Source organism: Leucoraja erinacea, chromosome 9 (genome assembly GCF_028641065.1).
Source record: "Leucoraja erinacea ecotype New England chromosome 9, Leri_hhj_1, whole genome shotgun sequence".
NCBI lineage: Eukaryota > Metazoa > Chordata > Chondrichthyes > Rajiformes > Rajidae > Leucoraja > Leucoraja erinaceus.
The window spans coordinates 51,256,428-51,282,437 of record NC_073385.1 but is presented as its reverse complement, the minus strand read 5'-3'; the positions used below and the strand labels follow the sequence as shown (position 1 = coordinate 51,282,437).

At 43.0% G+C, this 26,010-nt stretch overlaps 1 protein-coding gene across 5 annotated transcripts in view; it reads right to left on the bottom strand.

The window, feature by feature from the left end:
• Positions 1-6,235: 6,235 nt before the first annotated feature.
• Positions 6,236-26,010, bottom strand: part of actn1 (actinin, alpha 1) — a 202,430-nt gene continuing 182,655 nt past the window's right edge. For 2 of the 5 annotated variants that reach the window (XM_055640801.1, XM_055640800.1), the window contains exons 16-21: positions 23,431-23,565; positions 21,494-21,673; positions 18,350-18,496; positions 15,180-15,245; positions 10,171-10,329; positions 6,236-6,762 (exon numbers count right to left, since the gene is read on the bottom strand). In XM_055640801.1, coding sequence (XP_055496776.1) covers positions 6,604-6,762; positions 10,171-10,329; positions 15,180-15,245; positions 18,350-18,496; positions 21,494-21,673; positions 23,431-23,565 — 846 coding nt within the window. In that variant the 3' untranslated portion in view covers positions 6,236-6,603. Of the gene's footprint in view, positions 6,763-10,170; positions 10,330-15,179; positions 15,246-15,618; positions 15,700-18,349; positions 18,497-21,493; positions 21,674-23,430; positions 23,566-26,010 lie in introns of all 5 variants that reach the window. The other 3 variants (XM_055640799.1, XM_055640798.1, XM_055640803.1) reach the window with 2 other exon arrangements.

Below are 26,010 nucleotides of genomic sequence, written 5' to 3'. Positions count from 1 at the left end.
TTGGGTAGGCTAATGGGACTGAAGGATGATAAATCCCCATGGGCCTGATGGTCTGCATCCTAGGGTCCTCAGGGAGGTGGCTCTAGAAATAGTGGACGCATTGGTGATTATTTTCCAATGTTCGATCGATTCAGGATCAGTTCCTGTGGATTGGAGGATAGCTAATGTTATCCCACTTTTCAAGAAAGGAGCGAGAGAGAAAACGGGGAATTACAGACCAGTTAGCCTGACTTCGGTGGTGGGAAAGATGCTGGAGTCAATTATTAAAGATGTAATAATGGGGCATTTGGATAGCAGTAAAAGGATTAGTCAGCATGGATTTATGAAAGGGAAATCATGCTTGACTAATTGTCTGGAATTTTTTGAGGATGTGACAAGTAAAATGGATGAAGGGGTGCCAGTGGATGTAGTGTATCTAGACTTTCAGAAAACCTTTGATAAGCTCCCGCATGGGACTGGTGACTAAAATTAGTCACCAGTCCCATGGTATTGGGGGTAGGGTGTTGACATGGATAGAAAATTGGTTGGCAGACAGGAAGCAAAGAGTAGGAGTGAACGAGTCCTTTTCAGAATGGCAGGCAGTGGCGAGTGGAGTGCCACAAGGCTCGGTGTTGGGGCCACAACTGTTTACCATATATATTAATGATTTGGAATGGGGAATTAGGAGCAAAACTAGCAAGTTTGCGGATGACACAAAGCTGGGTGGCAGTGTGAACTGTGAAGAGGATGTTAGGAGAGTGCAGGGTGACCTGAACAGGTTGAGTGAGTGGGAAGATGCGTGGCAGATGCAGTATAATATAGATAAATGTGAGGTTATCCACTTTGGCGGTAAAAACAAGGGGGCAGATTATTATCTCAATGGGGTTAGGTTAGGTAAGGGGGAGGTGCAGCGAAACCTGGGCGTCCTTGTACAAAAGTTACTGAAAGTTGGCCTACAGGTACAGCAGGCGGTGAAGAAAGCTAGTGGAATGTTGGCCTTCATAACAAGAGGATTTTGGTATAGGAGTAAAGAGGTTCTTCTGCAGTTGTATAGGGCTCTGGTGAGACCACATCTGGAGTATTGAGTCCAGTTTTGGTCTCCTAATTTGAGGAAGGACATCTTTGTGATTGAGGCAGTGCAGCGTAGGTTCACGAGATTGATCCCTGGGATGGCGTGACTGTCATATGAGGAAAGATTGAAAAGACTAGGCATGTATTCACTGGAGTTTAGAACCATATACAATTATAAAAGGACTGGACAAGCTAGATGCAGGAAAAATGTTCCCAATGTTTGGCGAGTCCGGAACCAGGGGTCACAGTATTAGAATAAAGGGGAAGCCATTTAAGACGGAGGTGAGAAAAAACGTTTTCACCCAGAGAGTTGTGAATTTATGGAATGTCCTACCACAGAGGGCAGTGGAGGCCAAGTCACTGGATGGATTTAAGAGAGAGTTAGATAGAGCTCTAGGGGCTAGTGGAATCAAGGGATATGGGGAGAAGGCAGGCACGGGTTATTGATTGGGGATGATCAGCCATGATCACATGAATGGTGGTGCTGGCCCAAAGGGCCGAATAGCCTTCTACACCTATTTTCTATGTTTCTATGAAAACCCACATGGTCACAGCGAGAACGTACAAATTCCATACAGCCAGCACCCGTAGTCGGGATGAAATCCAGGTCACTGGCACTGTAAGGCATTAACTCTACTGCTGCGTCACTGACTGTCAATATCACTGCAAGTATTTATTTTTGGAGGGAGACCTTAGATGGTACATTTTGTGAGTTTTAGGATGGTATCAGGGTTTGTGGGCTGTTGCAACGTGTTTGTGGAGGAGTTGGGATTCAGTAGCATGTCAATGCTAGTATTGGATGCACATGATCAGGGCGTTTGGAAGTGTGGTAATTATGTTTGTTCTGAGGATGTCCGCGTGTGCATGTGTTTGTATAGGGGTGGGATTTATGGATGGTCATGGAATAGTCAAATGCGTATGGAATCAGGCCCTTTAGCCCAGCTTGCCCATGCCAACCAAGATGCCCTGCCTTGAATAGAAACATCGAAACATAGAAATTAGGTGCAGGAGTAGGCCATTTGGCCCTTCGAGCCTGCACCGCCATTCAAAATGATCATGGCTGATCATCCAACTCAGTATCCCGGACCTGCCTTCTCTCCATACCCTCTGATCCCCTTGGCCACAATGGCCACATCTAACTCCCTCTTAAATATAGCCAATGAACTGGCCTCAACTACCCTCTGTGGCAGAGAGTTCCAGAGATTCACCACTCTCTGTGTGAAAAAAGTTCTCATCTCGGTTTTAAAGGATTTCCCCCTTATCCTTAAGCCGTGACCCCTTGTCCAGGACTTCCCCAACATCGGGAACAATCTTCCTGCATCTAGCCTGTCCAACCCCTTAATAGTCCCATTTGCCTGCAGTATAATGCCAGTGTGGTGCCAGTCAGATTGTGCTAGTCATCAGAGTTGTAGTTCACCAGAAGAATATGAAAACTATATTTGCACAGTGGAACACTTCATGTACACCCAACCCAGCATTGTCACAAACCTGTTACTTAACGTAGTATACACAAATGATTTGCAAATACAATATCTTTATTTGCTAAATTTAAAGAACCAGTTGCCAATAACTATTTTACGAATAATTGCCAGTCAAAATTTTCCACATTCTCTTTCCAAGTGAAAATAAATGCAATTTGACAGTAATTTTCAGGTTATCTGACCTAAAATATAATATATACATTATTTTCAATCAAAAACATAAAGCTACTTTTTAAGATTTGCCAACTAGTGTTGATTTGTGTCTGGCAAGCTACATGTTCATGTGTTGATCTGAACTCGTACATGAACTTGCTCGGAATCAGAAATCATGTTTGATTGTTGACACCCAACGTATTTGTAGGCAAACAAACTATTAATTCTGGGTGAAGCTCTGTCAGGCTTAGCATTGTGTGGACTATTCTCCAGGGCCACCATTTAGACGAATGCCCATCAGCTTTACAGTAATCCCTCAATTTATGAATATTTAACCTATGAAAATTCATGGTAACTTTGACTCTACGTGGTACATCTCTTCCATTACATATTATTTTTCAATGCACCGCTCTGTGTGCATTGGAATTCACTGTATCATAAAAAGAATTTCACCATGCACTTTTTATTTTTGAAATGATTATTTTTCAAAGAAAGTATCTTTGTAAATCGGTGAATGACTGCACTATTAACTTCTTTCACATTTATAATCAGTATTGCGACATATGACACTGCACAGCTAACTATAGCTGGTGAACTAAACATTTCCACCTTATTGATCTCATTCTGGTAAACTAGGCTGATAAACTCAGTCACAAGAGATTGCGCTCTCCCCCAGCCCCCCAGAAAATTAAATTAAAATGTAACTTTTGCAGATTTTCTTGCTTGTGCTCCCCAAAGAGTCAACATTATTACAAAGTAAAATTTAAAGCAATATCCATATTGGTTTTGCCCTTTATTCAAATACTGGAATTAATGGAATAACAGGGGGAAAGCAAACTGGAGCCTTTAAGAGATGGTGAATAAAAAGATTGCAGAGACTCTTTTTAATCAAGAACAAAAATTGGCAAACCTGGGAACTTTTATCCTTTGCAGACACAGGCAAATAAAATTTTTGAATGGAGGCTAGTGCTTTTCATTCAAAAAACAGCCCATATAAAAATATAATTCCTTATTTCCCTCACTTATGAATAGTACTCGTTGTGTCATGATGCATTGACTTTCTGTGGATCACACAGAAGAGAATACCATGGAGATGTAGACGATGCAGTAATGGCGGTGGTAGTTTATATCTGCTTAAAATATATTAAGAAGAATTGATTGGGTTGATGAAGAAAAAATATTCTCTCTGCTTGTGTTTAAAACAAAAGGCAACTGGCCATGCATAAATAAAGTAAGGAAAAGCTTCTGGATACAGGCAGATCGCAGCACCTTGGAATTCTCTTCAGCAGAGGGCGCTTGAGGCCCAGTCTATTGTTAATTTTAGATTTTGAGTTTGATAGATATTTGATAACCAACTATATTATGGGATAAGGGTAGGAATAAGAATTGATATGTGGTGAGTGCACAGATTCCTTTTCATTGGGGTAGTGGAAATCAAGAAACCAGAGGGAGTAGGTTAAACGTGAGAGGGGAACAATTTAATTGGAACCTGAACGGCCACTATTTGCACCCTGAGGGTAGTGGGTGTATGGAACGAGCTGCCATATGAAGTAGTTGAGCATTTAAAAGCCATCTGGATTGGAATAGGAAAGGCTTGGAAGGAGTATGGGTCAAACATGGTCTAATGGGACTAGCTTAGATTCAGCATCTTGGTCGGCATGGACAATTTGGGCTGAAGGGCCTATTTCCATGCTGTATGACTGGGAAGATAGCTTCCTTCTTATCATCCCATTGAATGGTGGAACAGGTTCACAGCCTTCGATACCCTCCTCCTGTTCTTATGTCAATGTGTATTCCTTTAATTGATTCATCTAGTTTGTACCACTATCTCGTATTAATGCACCTTAATGATTTTATTTACAACTTATCCATTATGGAATTCACAGCCAGAAAGTACATCCTCGGGGCCTGCAAATGTCAAGCAAAACCAAGCCAAGAATAAGGCTGGGTTAATAATCTTTCTTTTTCCCCTCTATTCTCATTCACGTCCCTACTTACACCAGCGTCATCATCAATGTTGTTCCTTTTTATTGATATCCACCCTATCATAGACAGTCCCTTCACTCACCTCCATTGCAATCAAAAATCCATTTGTTTGCTAAATCTTCTTCGTTTTGCTGAAACTTCATCAGCCTAAAGACATAACTGATTCTCTTGACACGGGATGCTTTTCTAACCCATTCAACATTCTCCGCAGTTTCGGATTTTGTTACTTGGATTTCCAGTATCTGCAGACTTTCCAATAGGTGTAGATAGTATGCTGTCTTGGCGATGTATCAACTGGGCTCCCGGTTGGACGTCCCTGACATTACGAAACACCCTTCCATTCACAGTGGAAAGAAGTGGGTTGAAATCCAATACAGGTCCACCACCGATTTTCCCGCACCCTTGGCTCCAGAGCCTTGCTGGATTATCTGTTTTGCTGGACCAACAGATGTCACGGCATTTGGGGGGGGGGGGGGGGGGGGGGGGGGCGAAGCTGAGATGATGGAAATGGGTCTGCCAGGGTTGCAGAGCTCCAGCAGCCACGGGGGGGGGGGAATTCGCCTCGCCGATCGGCCACGGGCCCGGATGAGGTCGCGATTGGGTGCCTCGCCCGGCCTATGCGCCACATTTTCGGGGGGGGGGGGGGGGGGGGGCGGGGGGGGAGAGGGATTTAATGTCCACCCTATTGACACCTAGAACAGTGGTTCTAGGTGTTCTAGATGTCAACTGCTTTACATCGGTGAGTCCAAGCGCAGGTTTGGCGATCGCTTCGCCCAACACCTCTGCTCAGTTCGCATTAACCAACCTGATCTCCCAGTGGCTCAGCATTTCAACTCCCCCTCCCATTCCGAATCCAACCTTTCTGTCCTGGGCCTCCTCCATGGCCAGAGTGAGTCCCACCGCAAATTGGCGGAGCAGCACCTCATATTTTTGCTTGGGTAGTTTACACCCCAGCTGTATGAACATTGACTTCTCCAATTTCAGGTAGTCCTTGCTTTCTCCCTCCTTCCCCTCCACTTCCCAGCTCTCCCATTGCCTACTGTCTCCGCCTCTTCCTTTCTACCACCCACCCCCCCCCCCCCCCCCCCCCCCCCCCCCCCACACACACATCAGTCTTCATCTTCTTGCATATGGTGTGCACAGCCTAAAGTTGTAGGACAACTTGTTCTATTTGATTGTGCACACCGGATGGATGGCATTCGTCGAAACAGGGCAGACCATGTGAAGGTTACAATCTTCCACCCCCACATCAGTCTGAAGAAGGGTCTCAGCCCGAAATGTCACCTATTCCTTCGCTCCGTAGATGCTGCCTCACCCGCTGTGTTTCTCCAGCATTTTTGTCTACCAGCTACTGGAAAATCAGTGGTGGACCTGTACTGGGATCTTAATCTAGACTTTTTCCATCTGAATATTTGAACTACATTTGAAAACGGACATCCAAAGCCTATATTCTGATTGAGGAAGCTTTTTTTTTAAATGGGTAACAAATTAAATATCAAAACCACTGCAAACGTCACATACAAGGCAGGATGTTGTTAAAAAGAAGTCTGAAAATATTTAACATATTTATAAAATAAATCCTTTATTATATGGTGTTGAGTGAACTTGCTCAATGTTGTGCAACAGTGAGTTACAATGTGGCCAGCTTTCATATACATAAAATGTGTACATTAGTAGAAAATCATGAAATGCAACATTGTGCTTAACTACAGATATCACAACAAAACTAAATGATGCATTTTGATTTTTTTTTTTGGAACGTTTTGAGAAAAATACCTATTTCTATAATAAAATATGTTTAGAAGTTGCCTGAAGAAAAAAAAAATTCTTCTGTAAACTGCACTTGTCAGCTCAAGCAGACATTCCGCAATTTCTTTAGTTTAAAGCCAAATAGAAGTGAGCAGACACTGGTTTGCATACAAAAGATGCAGAGTTAGAGGTCGCTTTCACCATACAGCGCTGTGGAGAAGGACATGTAGTCCAGCGAGCCAGGGATAGCATCCGGTCCGGTGTAGGGTGCCATCCTCGCGATGCAATATTCTGCCTGGTCAGGAGGCAACTCGCGTCTCAGCTCCTCGGCTGTGATGTAGTTCTGAGAGATGAGAAGGAAAGATGCATCTTTAGTAACAACTGTTTCTTCCATGTCCCCAACAACTGTCACCAACTTCCCCAGATGCACTGACCATCACACAAACCAACCTCGCGTCCATTGACCTCTCTAACTTCAAGCAGCCCTTGCTTTCCCTCTCTCTCCATCCCCTCCCCTTTCTAATTTCTCCGACCAGTCTTACTGCCTCCGACTACTCTCCTGACATGTCTGAAGTAGACATGACCTGAAACGTCACCTATTCCTTTCCTGCAGAAATGCTGCCCGTCCCGCTGAGTTACTCCAGAATGTTGTGTCTATCTCCCTTCCATTGACTCTATTTATACCTCACGCTGCCTCGGCAAGGCCACCAGCATAATCAAGGTCGAGCTGCACCCCAGTCACTCCCACTTCTCCGCTCTCCCATCGGGCAAGAGGTATGGAAGTGTATAAACACACACCTCCAGATTCAGGGACGGTTTCTTCCCAGCTGTTGTCAGGCAAATGAACCATCCTATCAGCAACTAGAAAGCAGTCTGAGCTTTCACTAGAGACCCTTGGACTATCTCTGATTGGACTTTACTGGCCTGCTATTGTTCACTAAACGTTACTCACGTAATTCCCTTTATTATGTATCTGTACACTCTGGATGGCTCGAATGTAATCATGTATTGTCTTTCCACTGACTGGTTAGAACATAACAAAAGCTTTTCACTGTATCTCAGTACACATGAAAATAAACTAAACTCAACTCGTACTACACTCTTGGACCAACAGGCCTTCTATGGCTGTACTAGGACTTCTATGGCTTTGCACTAGTACTAGGGTTATTAATCTATTGAATTTTTGTTTATTATATATTCCCTATGAGTATTGTTTTTACAGGTCAGTTTATGGTGCTCCAAGCATGAAGTTCATTGTTGGCACATTTGATAATTAAACACTTTTGACTCCCTTGACCCTTGGTTCCAAAAGGTTCACCCACGGACACTTCATTCACATGTTCTGCCCAATGACAATTAAACACTCTTGACACTTCAAATGTAATCTGGAATTTCCTGATTAATGAGTAATCTTGGTAAAATAATTACAATGTCCCAGTGTTAAACTGCGCAGTAAGGGGGTGAGGCTGGACCTCAGATTAATATTTTGATAGCCCAAGAGAAGCTGGTAAAAGATGAAAGGGAGCAGATGCTTGATGGTGAAATGACACCTGATGAGTGGTGGTCTTCCAAAAGAGAGTTAGGATTAGAGTGAGTTAAGGAGGGTCAGTATGTCCTGGTAAGGAGGGAAAGGCAAAAATGCAATGACTAAGGATCCTTTGATGACAAAAAGGTTATTGAAGGTTAGATTGTGGTAAAAATAGCTAATGATAGATATCAGGAACTACAATCCAGCAAGTATGGGGAGGATTATAGAGGGTGTAGAAGAGCATTTAAGAAGAAAATGAGACCAAAAAGAGATCCTGAAATAACTTTGACAAATTGGATGAAGGAGATTTAGGTAAAGGGTTAGGGCGGCATAGTGGTACATCTGCTGCCTTACAGCGCCAGAGACCCGGGTTCCATCCCGCTACGAGTGCTCAATACGGTTCTCCCTGTGACCATGTGGGTTTTCTCCGGGTGCTCCAGTTTCTTCACACATGTCAAAGACGTACTGGTTTGTAGGTTAATTGGCTTTGGTAAAATTGTAAATTGGCCCTGGTGTGTAGGTAGTGCTTGTGTACGGGGTGATCGCTGGTCGGCGCAGACTCGGTGGGCCGTAGGGCCTGTCTCCACGCAGTGTCTCCAAAGTCTAAAGAATTGTAAGTTATTCTGTAAGTAGATTAGGACCCAAAGGGGTCATCGATGTGTGGATACTGTGAATATGGGTGAGATGCTAAATGACGACTTCCCTTCTGTTTCACCAACGAGAGGAACATGGAGAATAGTGAGATCAGGTTGATTGTCTCCTCCATGTAAGTATTAAGAAGGTGGATGTCTTGGAAAGCATTAGGGTGGTTGAGACTTTTTGAGGAGGTAATTTAAGGAAAGTTTTTGAAGATAGCACAATAGACATTTAGTGAGGCATTTGACAATGTCCAGTGTGCTAGACTGGTCCAGACGATTGATCCAAGGTCAACGGTCTAATTGGATCCAAAATAGGCTTGTTGATGGAAAGCGGAGGGTAGTGGTGGAAGATAGACACAAAATGCTGAAATAACTCAACGGGTCACGCAACATCTCTGAAGAAAACGGATTGTTGGCATTTTGGATGGGGACCTTTTTTCAGATATTAGACTTTGTCAGGTAGTGGTGGGACGAGGTTTTTCTAATTGTCAGTGCGTGACCCGTGGTGTATCAGAGATTACTGCCAGGATCTTTTCTCTTTGTGGTATATTAACAACTTGGATGTGAATGTAGGAGGTTTGATAAGTAAGTTTATAAATTATACGTAAGTTTGTAGTGTTGAGGATAGTTGCTTAAAGCTGCAGCATGGTATAGATCAGCTGCAAAAACACTGGTAGATGGAATTTAATCCTGACAAGTGCTAAGTAACTAATTTTGGGATGTCCATCAGGGAGAATGGGAGAATGTATAAACATTGACAGCAGCCAAGGTCAGGATTGAAGCTGGGTCTCGAGCACTGGAAGGCGGTGGCTCTACCAGCTGTGCCGCTGCACTACCTCAAATTATGTCCTATAATCTACCACTTACACCAGCTTCATACAAGTGGAATAGCTCAGAGACCAAGGGTCACAAGCCAACAATGACAATTCTGATTTTTGCCCCTCAAGGGATGAAGTCGTAGTCATACAGTGTGGAAACGGGCCCTTCAGCCCAACTTTCCCACACTGACCAAAATGTCCCATCTACACTAGTCCCACCTGCCTGCATTTGGCCCATATCCCCCTAACCTTGTCCTATCCATGTACCTGTCTAAATGTTTTTTAAACGTTGCGATAGTTCCTCCCTCAACTACTTCCTCTGGCCGCTCGTTCCATACACCCACCACCCTTTGTGTGATAATGTTACCCCTCAGGTTCCCACTAAATCTTCTAACACCCCCCCCCCCCCCCCCCCCCCCCCCCCCCTCATCTTAAAACTTTGTCCTCTGGTTCTTGATTCCCCCACCCTGTGCATCTACCTGATCTTTTTTTCCTCATGATTTTGTACACCACATTAAGATAAGCCCTCGTACTCCTACGCTCTGAGAAATAGAGCCCTTGAGTCCTGGCAACATCTTTGTAAATCTTCTCTGCACCCTTTCTAGCTTGACAACACCTTTCCTAGAACATGGTGACCAAAACTGAACACAATACTCTAAATGTGGCCTCACCAACGTCTTATATACATGACCTCTCAACTTCTAGATTCAAAGCATAAAACTGGAGCAAACAAATGAATAGTGTTTGTGTTTAGTACACAAGCTTACCTTATCGCCAGCTAGGACTTTAAACGAGGTCATGACCTGGTCGGCAGTGTCCGTGTCTGTGGTCTCCCGAGACATAAAGTCCAGGAAAGCCTGGAATGTTACGACTCCCATGTTGTTGGGATCAACGATATTCATGATTCGTCCGAACTCTGCTTCACTCTGAAATCATCAACCACAGCAACTGTACCAAAGCTTCTTATGAGTCTAAGAGCATGCACTTCCCCATATTACTTCCCATGTTCCGCCTGGTGAGGTCACAACGTACATTTTACGGCTACCATTTACACCAGCTGAAATTTCTGCTGTTGCAGATTAGTGAGTGGCATGTGCTAACTTGGAGGAATCAAAGTTATGCAAGGACACATCGTGATTCTCCACACAACCCCTTGTGGAAGTGCAGGCATGCTGCGACAGAAATGCAACTGAGGCCCAATTGAGGACCTAGTCGCACAACTTTGTTCTATAAAGAGGCAGCTCTGCATTCCTGCATGCACCAAATGTTGGATTGGATGTAAAACCATAGATCCATATAACCATATAACAATTACAGCACGGAAACAGGCCATCTCGGCCCTACAAGTCCGTGCCGAACAATTTTTTTTTCCCCTTAGTCCCACCTGCCTGCACTCATACCATAACCCTCCATTCCCTTCTCATCCTTATGCCTATCTAATTTATTTTTAAATGATACCAATGAACCTGCCTCCACCACTTCCACTGGAAGCTCATTCCACACCGCTACCACTCTCTGAGTAAAGAAGTTCCCCCTCATATTACCCCTAAACTTCTGTCCCTTAATTCTGGTATACAAATGGACATAAAAGATCCCGTGGGAGATTATCCTCCCAAAAGGTAACCGGAAATGTCTCTCGCTATTCCTTAACCAAAAAAACAGACACTTAACTGCGTATTACGTCTGAAATTTATTTGAGAAAGAAAGTGGTGTTTAAGAGGCTTTTAGATAGTCACATGGATAAACAGGGAATGGAGGGATATGGTAATGTGTAGGCAGAGGAGATTAGTTTAACTTGGCATCATGTTCGGCACAGAGCTTGTGGGCCGAAGGGCCTGTTCCTGTGCTGTACTGTTCTTTGTTCAAGCAACTGCCTTAGTTAGACATTAGTTGGAGTAGCCATTCACTCTGGCTTCAACAGTTCCAGCCAAACCTTTCTATGCAGATCTCTCTGTCAAGATTAGACCATTCTGAGCACAGCATAAGATATGTGGCCTTTGCGTAACAGTTTGGGTGATTATATATCAGGATGGAATTCCAGCACTAGCTTTGTATTTCCTAACCCAAAGACGTATGGACAAGCATTTGGCATCCTCTAGATTTCGGACAATTATTCTGATAATGTGCACAGATTTTTGCTTCATTGGAGACAAATCACAACCTGTGCCCAAAGCCAATTTCCAGCTTGACCACATATTTCCTATAAACTGGTGACAAAAACTGAACATAATACACTAAATCCTCAGTCCACAGGGCCAAGGTACCCGTTACTTATTCAGATAAGCGTAGGTTGGGTTGGGTTGAATGGGGTAGAACGAAGGCAGGTGTAGAACGTGATAGTTTGAGTCTTGGCATAATATTGGAAAATCAAAATGATATGATACCAACAACATTGTTTAACTTTCAGGTGATGGTACAAATGAATGAATGAATGAAGAAAGTTACATGTAATCTCTGGTTCTGTAAATGTGCTTTTTATTTGTGTAGGGAGTGACTGGTCCATCTGGGTTTGAAATTAATTCAGGGCCAACAGAGGAAGGGACAAGTTTGCCAACAAATTACTCTAGAAGGTCTCTATCCATATTATTTTAACAATTTATCTATCAAATAAGTTCATGTTTTATGGAGTGTCCGTTTAACATGTCTGTTATATGTGCCTGGTAATCACATATTTAGAGAACATTTTCTATGTATTTCTCCCACTTCTCTCTCCAAATTTGGGATTGATCTTGCATTCTGTTTTCTGTAATTTCTGTGCCAGGACTATTTTACTTTCTCTCTCATGACTAATGAATAAGTTTAGTCTATTTTAGGAATATCTTTCCCGGTATTAAGTTAGTGATACATCCATTACACTCAGCATCATTTATCACAGTTAAAATACCGACATTACAAATAAATATTTATTAGTTGAGTGACTTAACCAATCTTATCTGTACTCTTCCATCCTCCGAGGTTCACAGAGTAAGTGTTACCAAAGTAAGTGTTAATTTGTTTTCACCATGACATCAACCTATTCTTTTAAGGATCTAAATAACTTTTTCATTATGGTTACATTTCCAGCACCAATTAATATCATCTCAAAGATAAACAAACTATTGAATATTTGAACTTTCAGGGTGTACAATTTGTGTGGTTTGCTTTATCCAAAGTTGTGGTGCCCCTTTGTCTACTTTGTCTACACTTTGTGGTGCCCCTTGGTTATCCCTCTGTTGTGCTGTAACATTAAGCACAGAATCGTGACAGGAATAGATGCACAGTGTAGATGCACAAAGTCTCTTGCTCAGAATAGGGAAATTGAGAACCACAGGACACAGGTTTAAGGTGAGGAAGGAAAGATATAATAGGAACCCAAGGGGTGACTTTTCACACAAAGGGTGCTGGGTATATGGAACAAGCTGCCGGTGGAGGTAGTTGGGACAGGTACGATCACAACGTTTAAGAAACATTTCGATAGGTACATGGATAGGACAGGTGCAGAGGGATATGGCTGGTGGGACATGTTGGTTGGTATGAACAAGTTGGACTGAAGGGCCTGTTTCTGCACCATATCACTCTATGACTATGAGATGCCATTTGGTCCCATTAGAGGGCTCGGGTAAATAATTAGATCAATTTAGTTTTGCTGCCTTTGGTCCAGAATTCAGAAATATTAATCAACATTTATTGCATTGATTATTTTTTGCCAATTTATGTTCTTCCCACTTGGTGAATTCCTATTTATGTTCCAATGACAAACTACAGTGAGTGGAGAGATTTGCCCTGGGATTCGTGTTTCCTCAGAAATCACACAACAGATTAGGATGGCCATGAAGGAAAGGTGTAACTGTGGCTTTAGAATTCATAAGTTCATGTCATAGAAGTGGGCCATTTGGCCCATCGAGTCTACTCTGCCATTCAATCATGGCTGATCTATCTTTCCCTCTCAACCCCATTTTCCTGCCTTCACCTCATAACCCCTGATACCCGTACTAATCAAGAATTCCACAGATTTACCATCCACTGACAAAATAAATTCCTCCTCATCTCCTTTCTAAATGTGCATCCTTTTATTCTGAGGCTGTGCCCTCTGGTCCTGAACTCTGGATGCAGAAACATCCTCTCTGCACCAGGCCCTTCACATTCGGTAAGAATTCCATATTTGAAATAGATAAAGATCGATAAAGGCCTTTCAGCTCATTGACCCAGTTCTAGATTAAGCTGATGATTATCTCAACTTTATTTCCTCACCTTTGCACCAAGCCCCTCAGTACTTTTTCATATCTCAGTTGTGAAAGTAGGGAATGTGATTCTTCGGACAGCCAGCACAAACCTGAAGGGTCAAAACGGTCTTCCACCTGATAAAGAGATCTGAAAGATGTCTGAGAACCCACTATCTTTCATCATAGGGAGTTCCAAATTCATGCTACTCCTTGCTGACACTTTAGACAATTGCTCGCTATGGCGCCACCTGGTGGTTAGGCCACTTATTATGCGAACCCTCGGCAGTCGGGGGTAGGGTCACGTGACTGGGTAATGGCGGGATGGAGTTGTCACGAGGTACAGGGGTGTGCCCTAGTTACTATATATGATGAACCCCGGGTCAACCTTCCCCCATTCGCGCGTGTGTTGTTCTCTTTGCTTTGACAATAAAGATCTCTTTGATGCACCACGCGTAGCTTGTTTATTCGCCCACCATATTGCCCTGAAGTCATTATTCACTAAAAATTGGATTGGATCGGCTGGGCTTATTCTCACTATAAAATGTTATAAACCTCTTGGGTATAAAATTAGGGGGGACAGTTAGATTCTGCTTCCCACGGGTGGGGAGTCTCGAACTAGAGGGCACAGGTCGGCATGGAGAAATTTAAATGAGACCTAAATGATATGTTTACTCACACAGAAGGTGGTTCTTGCCTAGAGAAAGCTGCCAGGGAAAGAGTTGAGAATGCATTTGGGTAAGTACTGGGATGGGAAAGGCAAAGAAGGATAAAGGCCCAATGCAGGCAAATGTCTTTAGTGGCCTGTTTCTGTGCTGTCCGATTAGAGACAGAGGTCATAGAGCCATACAGTGTGGAATTGGATCCTTCAGTCCAACTTGCCCACACCGGCCCATCTATGCTAGTCCCACCTGCCTGCGTTTGGCCCATATCCTTCTAACCCTGTCCTATCCATGTACCTGTCTAAATGTTTCTTAAATGTTACAATAGTACCTGCCTCCAATATCTCCTCCAGCAGCTTGTTCCATGTACTCACCACCTTTTGTGTGGAAAAAGTTGCCCCCTCGGGTTCCTGTTAAATCTTCTCTCACCACCCCCCCCCCCCCCCCCCCCCCCCCTCCCTCTTAAAAACCTATGTCCTATGGTTTTCGATTAGCCTACTCTGTATGCCAACCCGATGTATTCCTACCCAATTCTAGGAATCTATGATAAAAAGTCTTCATTGAACATACTTCACAGTGGAGGAGGGGGTCCTGAAACCAAGGGGCATGTTGGCAACAACGTCTTGGCAATTTTCAGATAACAAGAGGAAACCCACAATATCAGCGTGAGTGCATTAACCAGTTACTCGTGCCAAATGGATAGTCTATGCGTCTGGCCAGAACATTTCACGGGGAAATGAAGGGGCACCAGCTTGAAAAACCGGAACAAGGCAACCAAAGAATTCCATTTATGGATAAAGCAAATCATTAATCCAAACACTTCAACAACAAACGCCAGTTAGCATGGATGGATCGCTTACATTCACCCAACTTCAGAACCAAATTGATAATAGAAGGAATGGGAAGTCACCATACCAGATTGTAACCCATGGAGATAAGGCAAGCTTTAAAATCATCACTGTCCATCATTCCAGTCCTCTTCTACAGAGAGGAGGAAGGAGACACCAACAAGACAGACAGAGTGAAAGATCATCAGGATATGAGGGAGAAAGAGATAGCAATGTCAAGTGGAAAAACGTCAATGATGAATCAAAGTGGAAAACACAAACATAAAACAAGAGATTACAACAGATGGATAGCATACAGAATGTTTCAAGTAAGACAGGTTCAAAGTCGTAAGCAATTTGGAGAAAATAGTCAATTAAAAAGGAAGACAAATTACAAAGGAGAATTCATCGTAGACAGAGAGAAACAGCGAGATCAACAGATAACAAAAGAGGAAAAAAAAACACAAGTTTAGTTAATTCAACGCAGGTCACTGGAGTACTTCACAACATATGCTAGCAATCAATACCTGTGCATCATTTCCAATATCGTACCCCAAGCTGATGAGGCAGGCTTTGAATTCCTCTGCTCCGAGGGTGCCAGAGTGATCCTGGGTTAGGCATTGCCACGTGGGACGCCATGCATGGTGACGGAGGCAGCAGTTGTTGGGTGAGGGCAAGGGGTCGGGGATAGAGTGAATAGTTGTGCATGCAAAGGATAAATGGGGAAGGGAAAAGATCATGCAAGTGATAAAAGAGGAAACAAAGTGCATAAAATTAGATATTACAACAGTCTAAACATCATGGTTCCAAATGATACAGCTTCATATCCATACTACAAGACAGATGCACTCCCTGGTAGGTTGTCTGACAGGAACCAAAGTTAATCACTGACTTGGTGGCACAGTGGCATAGCGGTAGAGTTGCTGCCTTACAGCGCTAGAGACCCAGGTCCGAAAATTGTAAATTGTCCCTAGTGTGTATGATAGTGCTAGTGTATGGGGTGATCACTGGTCGGCACAGACTCAGTGGGCCGAGCGGCCTGTTTTCATGCTGCATCTCTAAAGACGCCCTCTTAATTACAAGAGATTAATCAGAGAGGTATCCAAATCAACTTAATATTAAAAGTTAGAATTAACTTCCAAAAGATATGATTACATTTCATGCAACAGCACTACTAGCATTTCCAAATGTTCTCACAATGACCTTTCTCAAGCAGAGAGAGGTAAGCAAGCCTGTGTTGGCTGCTGCTGTGTATTGGGAACAAAACGGCTCACACAATCACTACAAATGGATTCAATTGGCAGCATTGGCAACATAACTATATCCCAGAAAAAAAGCAAATTGCTTTTCACTCCTGCTTACAAACACAGTGGAAAAATTGGATGGTGATATGGTGGTGAATTTTTAGGATCGCATTTCCTTACTGAAGTGATCACAATCCAAGTTTGTCAGGCTTTGGTTTGGAGCAAAGATCCTATAGCGGAGCTCTGCTATATGATCTTTGGTTTGGAGTGAGGAGAGTGGCTGAGGAAGAGTGGAGATAAAACCTTCGAAGGAAGCAATTGAACCCTATTGATTTAGGGAGAGCTTTCTCTGTGTGAGATCCAAGTTGTCATTGCATTTTCTTTGGTGAAAGAATAGGAAAAAGTACAGAAAATAGAAACAATTAACAAAGCATCTTTGAGGCCCCCTCACTTCACAGAACAATGGTTCTGCATACCCAGAGCTTTACAATTTGCAGAATTCCATTGGCCCAATCAGTCTATGCTGGTCATTTTGCTTCCCTTGAGCTTCATCAAGGTACTGAATAAAAACATAAATAAAAAATAAATAAATAAAATATATATATGTATAAATAATGTTTTTCTAAACTGTGCCTGGTCTCTCTTTGATCCCATTTTCAATACTTCAGTCAATGATTATTAATATTGATTCCCGTCACGACATTAGATAGAACAGCATTTAAAAAAAAAAAACATTCAGAAGTACCTTAAAATAAACAAGTATCAACACAATTCAACAAAGCTGCAGATCCAAGAGTGGATGCATCATTTAATGCAGTGACACAGTGCTCAGGATAAGGATATGCAGTGACAGGCAGGCAAGCAGGTTTGGTGAGAGATGGAATATTCAACTCCTTAAACGCAATGATGCAATCAACATTTAGAAAAAAAACATTCAATCCATATTTCTCATGCACTTCTAATTTCTTAAACTTGCAATATTAAACACATCTTTTATGGCAATTACACTGCAAAGTTAAAATTGAGAGATTAAGCACATTGAAACCTAATGTCCGGGTAATTTAAAGAGCAAATACACTGGTTAGCAGAATGTTGACATGTGATGTGTTATACTAGAGATAGCTGCACCTTTAAGAGCCAATCTTGCACTAGGATACATTATCTAATTTTAATGAGGAGTATTATAGCACGCCCATTGTGCAATTTGCTTTTGTTTTCTTCTCAGATCATGCACCACCTGTGAATTCCCATCCCCATGGTGCCTACCAGTTGCTAAAAGGGGAGCCAGCAATCATTTTCCCTTTCTTGCAGCTTGAGTTTCCAACACCAGCATTGCTAAACTGCTGAGAATGCAACCTAGTCTTTGCTATTCCGTTCTCAGAGGCATATTACATGGGCATGTTAAAATTACTCATTGCTAAAACATAAATTACCCTACATCTCTCATGGTTGGGTTAAATGGCGATTTTATTCCCACACATCACTGCAATAGACACGGGGCATGCAAGTCTTACACATGGGGAGTGGGCCTTGAAGATCTCATTGAAGAATAAGTACAGTTCGTGGAAAATCAGCCCCAACCTCTACCTTTAGCATAGAAAGAAGGGGAGAGATTTAGGTCAGGAAAAAGCATTCTGAAGGACCATCCTTTAACATTAGATAGACACAAAGCTGGAATAACTCAGCGGGACAGGCAGCATCTCTGGAGAGAAGGAATGGGTGACGTTTCGGGCCGAGACCTTTCTTCAGACTGGTTAGGGAAACGAGAGATATAGAACAATGAGTGAAAGATATGCAAAAAAAGTAATGATGATACAGGCCATTGTAAGCTGTTTGTAGGGTGAAAATTAGAAGCTATTGCAACTTGGATGGGGGAGGGATAGAGAGAGAGGGAATGCTGAAGTGGGAGAAATCAATATTCATACAACTGGACTGCTAGCAATCTCAGCCAAAACAAAAAGAACGGATTTCACTGATAAAAACACACCCACAACAAATCAAGCCATTGGCTTACCCTGTCAAAGTGGTTGAAGGAGGCTCGGAACTCATTCATCTGTTCCTGGCTGATGCCCTTGGCATCCCTGGTCAGGACCTGGTTCTCAATTTCATTGATTGTCCTGGCAATGGTCGTGAGCAACTGTTCCCAACCCACCCGGATGTGCTGAAACAAAGAGAAGTCAGGGAAATCAGTGCACTTGCTTAATGAATTCTCCATAGTATCTCCCCGCACTCTGAATGTCCTTCTCGTAGCAACCTTGATTAGATCTGCAACAAAACAAGGTGTTTGGTACCATGTCAAACGGAGGAGCTGGCCTATCTCCAGTAACGGTTGCCAACATGGTGAGAGGAAGAGGATGCATGAAGGGTTATGTGTGCTCAAAACCACAAACAACATTGCAACTTCAGCAGCTCCAAGTACAACCATTTGCATTTCAAGTGAAAGCAAAGTGCTGGAAATATTCAGCGGGGCAGGTTGCATTCTGTGAGAAAAACAGAGTTAACATTTCAAGTTAATGACTCTTCAGTAGAACTTGAGAAGTTCTCATGGAATGTTAACTCTTCTCTCTCCATAGATGCTGCCTGACCTGCTAAGTATTTCCAGCACTCTTTATTTTTATTTCAGATTTCATTTTATTTTTATTTCGGGCTTTGACTTTCAATTCCCATTTTAGACCTGTTTACTTTATCAATGCTCATTCTGACTCGATTCTAATTTTAATTTCACAAGTAAATTATACTAATTAATGTGATATAATCTCAGAGGGCTAGTAATTTTAGAAAATTGATTAATTCCTGTTTTTAATGTGCCCACCATGGCAGTGACACAAATATTACTAAGATAAGTATTATTATTGAATAATAAGATCTCAAAACTGAAGTGGTGATTCACAATCAGTGTACAAAACTAAGGGTCTATCCATCAGAGTTAAAGAACATGGCAGGGCCCTGGGGAGTGTCATAGAGGAGAGGGATCTATGAATGCAGATACATAGTTCCTTGAAAGTGGCATCACAGGTAGATGGGGTAGTCAAGAGGCTTTTGGTACATTGGCCTTCATCAGTCAGAGTAGTGAGTATAGAAGATGCTGAACTAAATGTTGGTGAGGCCACATTTGGATTATTGTGTTTGGTTTTGATCATCTTGCTAAAGAAAGGATGTTGTTAAGGTGCAGAGAAGATTTGCAACTATGTTGCCTGGACTTGAGGGTCTGAGCTATTGGGAGAGGTTGGGCAGGCTATGACTTTATTCCTTGGAGCACAGGAAGATGAGTGATCTTATAGAGGTGTGTAATAGATTGGGTGAATGCATAAATATCCAGATTAGGGGATTTAAGAAGCAGAGGACATAGGTGAACCAGAGGGTTTAATAGGAACCTAAGAGGCAGCATTTTCACATGGAGGGTAGTGGGTATATGAAACGAGCTGCTAGAGGAGGTAGTTGAGGCAGGTTCTACAAAAACGTTTAAGACATTTGGACAGGTACATGGATAAGAAATGTTTAGAGGGATATGGGCCAAATGCGGGCAGGTGGGGGATCTTGGCCGGCATGGGCAAGTTGGGCCGAAGGGCCTGTCTCCATGCTGTATGACTAATTAATGAGCTAATCGTCCCTTATTTCGAAAAAATGTTTTAAAATATCTCTTAGAAAAAATATCGTGGTAGATTTCTACAGATGAAATGCGATACATTATGCCTTTTTCATTAAGAGAATGTAGCCCTTTGTTTTACGATTCCGAGTTGACATCATGCTGTTTATCTCAAATAAATATCTTTGAATCGTTCTGCAATTTACTTCACTTCTAATGGGGTAAAGCCTTCTACTTAAATAAAAATGCAGTTTATTTAAAGGAGCCCAGGTTACACGTGGGTAGTAACTGGCTATAAGGAACAAAGCGACTGCTTGCAGTCAAAGTATTCGCAAGTGCCTGCGCTGTGTGGGCGTATTGCCATGCGACTGGCAATTTCCATAAGCTCCACTCCTGACTTGCACAGAGATATTAGCATATGTGCTGTAAACAGTCAAACCATCGAGCCTTTGTGTTTATGAAGATCTGCGTTGCAGAGACAAGGGTCAGCTGACCCCTAGATGGTGCTGGGTTTCCAGCCACTGGTGGGGAGGAAGGGGTGCACAGGATGCACTCAGTACCCCTTTCGTTTATAGCTATGAACTGGATCAAGGAAAATGTGCCAGAAACACCAAAAGGGGAAGAGAACCAGTTCTTTCAGTAAACTCCAACACAATATGGGTGGCACAGTGGCGCAGCGGTAGAGCTGTTGTCTCACAGCGCCAGAGACCCAGGTTCGATTCCTGACAATGGGTGCTGTCTGCACGGAGTTTGTACTTTCTCCCTGTGACCCCGTGGGTCTTCTCGGGTGCTCTGGTTTCCTCCCACATTCCAAAGATGTGCAGGTTTCTAGGTTAATTGGCTTCTTTAAATTGCCCCAAGTGTGTAGGTTGCAAAAATGGGATAACATGGATGTGTGGGTGATCAATGGTCGGCTTGGTTGCTGAGGGTTGTGGACGTAGCCCAGACCATCGTGCAAACCAACCTCCCTTCCATTGACTCCATCTACACTTCACGCTGCCTCGGCAAGTCCACCAGCATAATCATGGATCAGTCTCACCCTGGTCTCTCCTTTTTCTCCCCTCTTCCCTCAGGCAAGAGGAACAGAAATGTTAAAACACACAGCTCCAGAGACAGTTTCTTCACAGCTTTTATTTATCAGGCAACTGAATCATCCCATCACCAACTGGAGTGTTGTCCTGATCTTCCATCTACCTCATTAGAGACTCTCGGACTATTTTTAATCCCACTTTACCTTACACTAAACGTGATTACCTTTATCCTGCGTCTGTACTCTGTGCACGGCTTGATTGTAATGCATAGTCTTTTCCCTGAATGGATAGCATGCAACAGACAAGATATTTGCAGTACCACAGTACATGTGACAATAATAAATAATAAACCTCTGGAATCGGTGGATCGAACAGCCTGTTTCCATGCTGGATTTCTAATTTTGAAATATAAGACAAGGTTGTGAAACAGCAGCACAAGGAGATTGTAAACACCTGAACATAAGCCATAGATACATCAACATTATGATGGCAGCAGTTAAGTAGAACTCAGTGCCACAATGGGTGCATGGAATGCTCTCACCTCCATGGTGTAGTTGGTGTGCTTGTTGTCAAAGATCAGTGCTTCTTGAATGAGCTGATGGTCTCCCTCCAGCTGATCAATCTTTGGTTTGTAGTTGACAATGCTCTTCTCGTACTGTTGGAGGTGGTTCAGCTGATCTTCCAATGTGCCGTGCATCTCAATGGAAATACGGCCAATCTCCTGTACACATTCGACAGAAGGGTGGCTGGTCAATGTCGGGCGGTGAATAGAACTGCTGCACAGGCAAGGACAACACAGTAGCAGTAGAGGAAAGTAGCTGGCTCACAGCTCTGGAGAACTGGGTTTAATCCTGACCTCGGGCACTGTCTATGAGGAGTTTGCATGTTCTCTGCGATCTCGCCATGTGCCTCACACATCACAAAGATTGATTGGGTAATTGGCTATTGCAACATTGGTTCTAATGTAACAATGCTTCTAATGTATAAGTGAGTGGTGGAATTAGGGGAGTTGACAAGAATATGGGAAAAATTAAGAAAAAGGATGAATTGGTGCAAATGTGTGATTGATGGTTAGCATGAATTCGATGGGCTGAAGACCGTGTTCCTGTGCTGTATGACTTTATATTGTGTTTCTAACCTCGCCTGTGCAACATCCAGAGCTCAAACAGAGTTATAAAGCCGAGGAACTGCAACTCGATATAGAGGCCGAGACAGTCTAGATGGCTGCTTGTCATGATAGAGGGGTCATTTGCCAGACAATGATAAATGTTTGTACTTACTCCTCCAACATGAGGCCACCAGCTTCTGCAAGTTTCAGAGCCATACATTTATTTGCAATGGAAAATAAGCTGCACATGCCTAATGTCAGGTCCATGGTTTGAGAGGGGGTGGGAGAGGACTGGTGATCCAGAGCATGAGCGCTGGGGCTTGAATAAGGAATGGAAATGTCCCTGGTCTCCACAAAGAACTGGTGCCAACGGGGCCAGGAGAGGGATTAATTTTCCAGGAGCATTATGGCCTAGAGGGAGCAATCAGATAGATGCTGGCATTCGGGAGGGAGATGAGGTGCTTGAAGAAGTGGAAAGAAAGAGGTTTCCATGCTGGCATTGGGGGAGCAGTTGTATTGGGCAAGAGAACTCTTGGTGGAAGCTGGTCGAGGACCTGGCAGAGGGTGCCAGCTTTGGGGGGCCTGGACCTTGTAAGACTCGGAACAAGACTGGAGGTCAGTGTGGGCTTGGCATTGTGTGGGAGATTGCCTGGGATCCAAGGTAGGCGAGAGACTTAGCTTGCAGTGTTTAAATCTAGTGATGTTAGTAAAGCATAGCTGTGTGGGTGGACGACTTATCCTAATTTCTCTCTCAATACTCCAAGAAGAGTATGGCATGGGAAAGGACCCCATCAAATGCTCAGTTGGATTTCTGGAGTGATGCAATATGATTCAGAAATTATTGTTGCTGGGTTTCACTCCAGGCAAAGTCAATTTTGAAGCGCATAATACAAAAAAGCCAGGGGATAGATGTGACACCCTGAACTTGCGCCCCCCTCTCCCTAACATGTGAACATAACCCTTGCATAGCTGCAATTGGGTCGCTAGAAGAATGTATTTCGCAGAAAAGGAGAGGCCACTACACAGCTCTGAAGGATGCATTGTACAAAATGTGTCATGTTTTACACTACACAGATCCAAAACATTCAACTTTAATATAAACTAGCATGGGACTACCGAGGGGATGCTGCATGTCCGATGTGCATCTTGCGGATGAGACATTAAGCCATTTATCTGCTCTCTCTGCAAATATGAAAGACCTCTTAGCGCTCTTTAGAAAAGAGCAAGGACTGATATGCTGGCCATTAACTGGCACTTCCCACGACCAGCACTGCCACCAATACTGCATGTGTCAATATTGCTGCAATAATATATTCTTTAATAATACAAACAATCATGTTTCTCATAACAGCACCGTGATGAGGAATTACCTCCATCTTTGTCTGAATCCAAGGGCCAATGACGTTGGCCTGTGTTGCAAACTGCCTCCGCAGTCTCTCATTGGACTGTTGCCGAGCATTCTCCTCCGTCAGAGCATGGTCCCTTTGCGGCACCAACTGTCGAACCTGAAATCAAAATGTAATTGTTACTTAACTAAACGCATCTCATTCTTTCAAAGTTCTGTCAGCATAAAATCCCAAGTACCCCAGAGGATAAATCTCAGATATTTTCCATTGGTTGGAATACAGGTTGTGAGGGAGGCCCAAATATTTTTGTTCCTGAAGGGCCCGTTTCCACACTGTATCCCAAAAGTCTAAAGAAAGATGAATCACTTACACTCCAGCACCATGGGTTCTGAGGTTGATGAGGCTAATGTAGGATCCTGAGACTATGCACAACAGGGACAGAGTGGAGCTTATGGACATAGTATGTGGTGGATAGTACAGGATGTGCTCGGCTCTTATTGGCTTGGTATTTCAGTGTGCTCTGGGGAATGGCCATGAAGTTCTCTACTCTGAACAGGCATGGGGTAGGGATAAGCATGGGTTGGGGATGTGGCATCTGTTTTTCCAAAGCGGCTTTAAAAACAATCTTCAACCCTCTCCCCTATCTACTTGATAATCTTCTCTCGTGACAGACCAAAGAATACTTTAGTGTGTCTTTTTTCAATAATATGATGAAATGCTTACCACATGATTCAAAATACAAGTAAATAGTGATAAATGAAACGGAGCTGGAATATGGGGAAGGAGGTTTAGCATGGTCCATTAAAGAATTGGCCTCTGGCTCTCTCTTATCATGGCTTCCAATGCGATGATCCAGCAGATTACAATAGTATGAAGGAATGCATTCTCAGCTGGGAGCAATCTCTCTCTTAGTTTGTTTCCTCAAAGAGATTACATTCCAAGGTATAACAGCAGAGTTTGGCACAGCAGACTTGGACTGCAGAGTAAAGGTACTACTGAGCTACACATTAGTGCAGGATTGCACTCAAAGCAAATGGCTGCATGCATTTGCATCTTCTCCTCCACCAGCACCACCACCCAGTGGTCATGCAGCTCCCTTTCAGCCTTTGTCCTATGGCTGCCCTGCAAGTGATGGACAGGCCCCAAGACAGCTCCTCCCAAGATGGCGCCCAACCCAGGTGACTATTTACGTGCTAGGCACAGATGCGGATCTATAATCACATATTACAATTGCTCAACACCTTTAAATCTCTATTCCTATAGCAACATTTCTTCTCTACACTGTAAATAGCTTGATTGTAATCAAATATTGTCTTTCCGCTGCCTGGTTAGCTTGCAACAAAAGCTTTTCACTGTACCGTCAGTAGGTACGTTACAGAGGCGAAAAAAACCGGGGGGTCAGAGGGGAATCTGCCCCCCCAGGTCCGCGATTTTGAGGTGTTTGACATCCCCGCCAGGTTAAAACGCCTGGGTTTGCTAGGCTGTATGGCCATCGCGGAGAAGCAGCCTGGTGTCCCGTCAGTCCAGACAGGGCGCTGGTTAACCCGGTCGAGAAAGGCAGTATGAGCTGCATTTAGCGCTGGATAATGAGCCTCCGAATAATTTTAAAATACTATCTGATTGCGCAACCTCTCGCGCGCAGGGTTTTATAAAGCAAAAAATTGTGTCCCCCGTCCCTTCCATTTTTTGATAGTGGGTTCATATTCTTGCAACGTGATAACAAGCTATCTAATGAACTGAAGCATCATGGGCCCTTTTATCATATCAGCCCTGACAGTGCTTTTCACCTCCTGCTTTATAGGCCCGTTTGATCTAGCGCGATGTCAAAATTTTGAGATTTTAAAAATCGCGTCACAGCAATTTACTCCCATCAGATAAATGGGCATAACAATACAGCAATTTGACACACTAATTCCTTCCATTTGGCCTATCTCAAGTATTAAAAAAGTTATGGCCATTTTCATACTCGGAAATTAGCATCTTGTTCCCTATTGATTTTCAATGGACATTACAAAAAAGCTGTCATCTTAGATAGTCAAAAGCACATTTCTCAATGAAAGATTAACATTTTTAAATAGCCTATGTGTCCAAGGGAACAAGATTCACAAATTTCCAATATGAAAATGGCCATTAATCTTTTTTAATTAATTTGAGGCCAAATGGAAGGAATTTGGTGTTCAAATGTAAATAAATGCCCATTTAATCGGCTTTCTAGTGGGATTCAATTGAACGCGCTGGTTTTAGAAATCTCTCACATCGCGCTAACATTAGTGCCCTCAAATGCCGAGAAAAGACTGCGGATATAAAAAGGGGCTAATGAACTACTCGTATAGATAACTTGATATAGGTGGTTATATATATGCCCCAGGTTTAATGTAAAAATAAGGGCTTACCTTTAATAGTTTGCTTTATAAAACCCTGGGGCTGCGAGAGGTTGCGGAGTGAACGAGAGCTTTTAAAACTATTATATCTATTATTCGAGGCCTATAAAACTAATAATAGCTTTTGCGACCGGGTCTTGCAGCGATTCTCCGTTAATGATTTACTAGGCTGAACATCTGCGATTGGAACAGCCTAGTAAAAATCGCGTTTTAAACCTGCCCC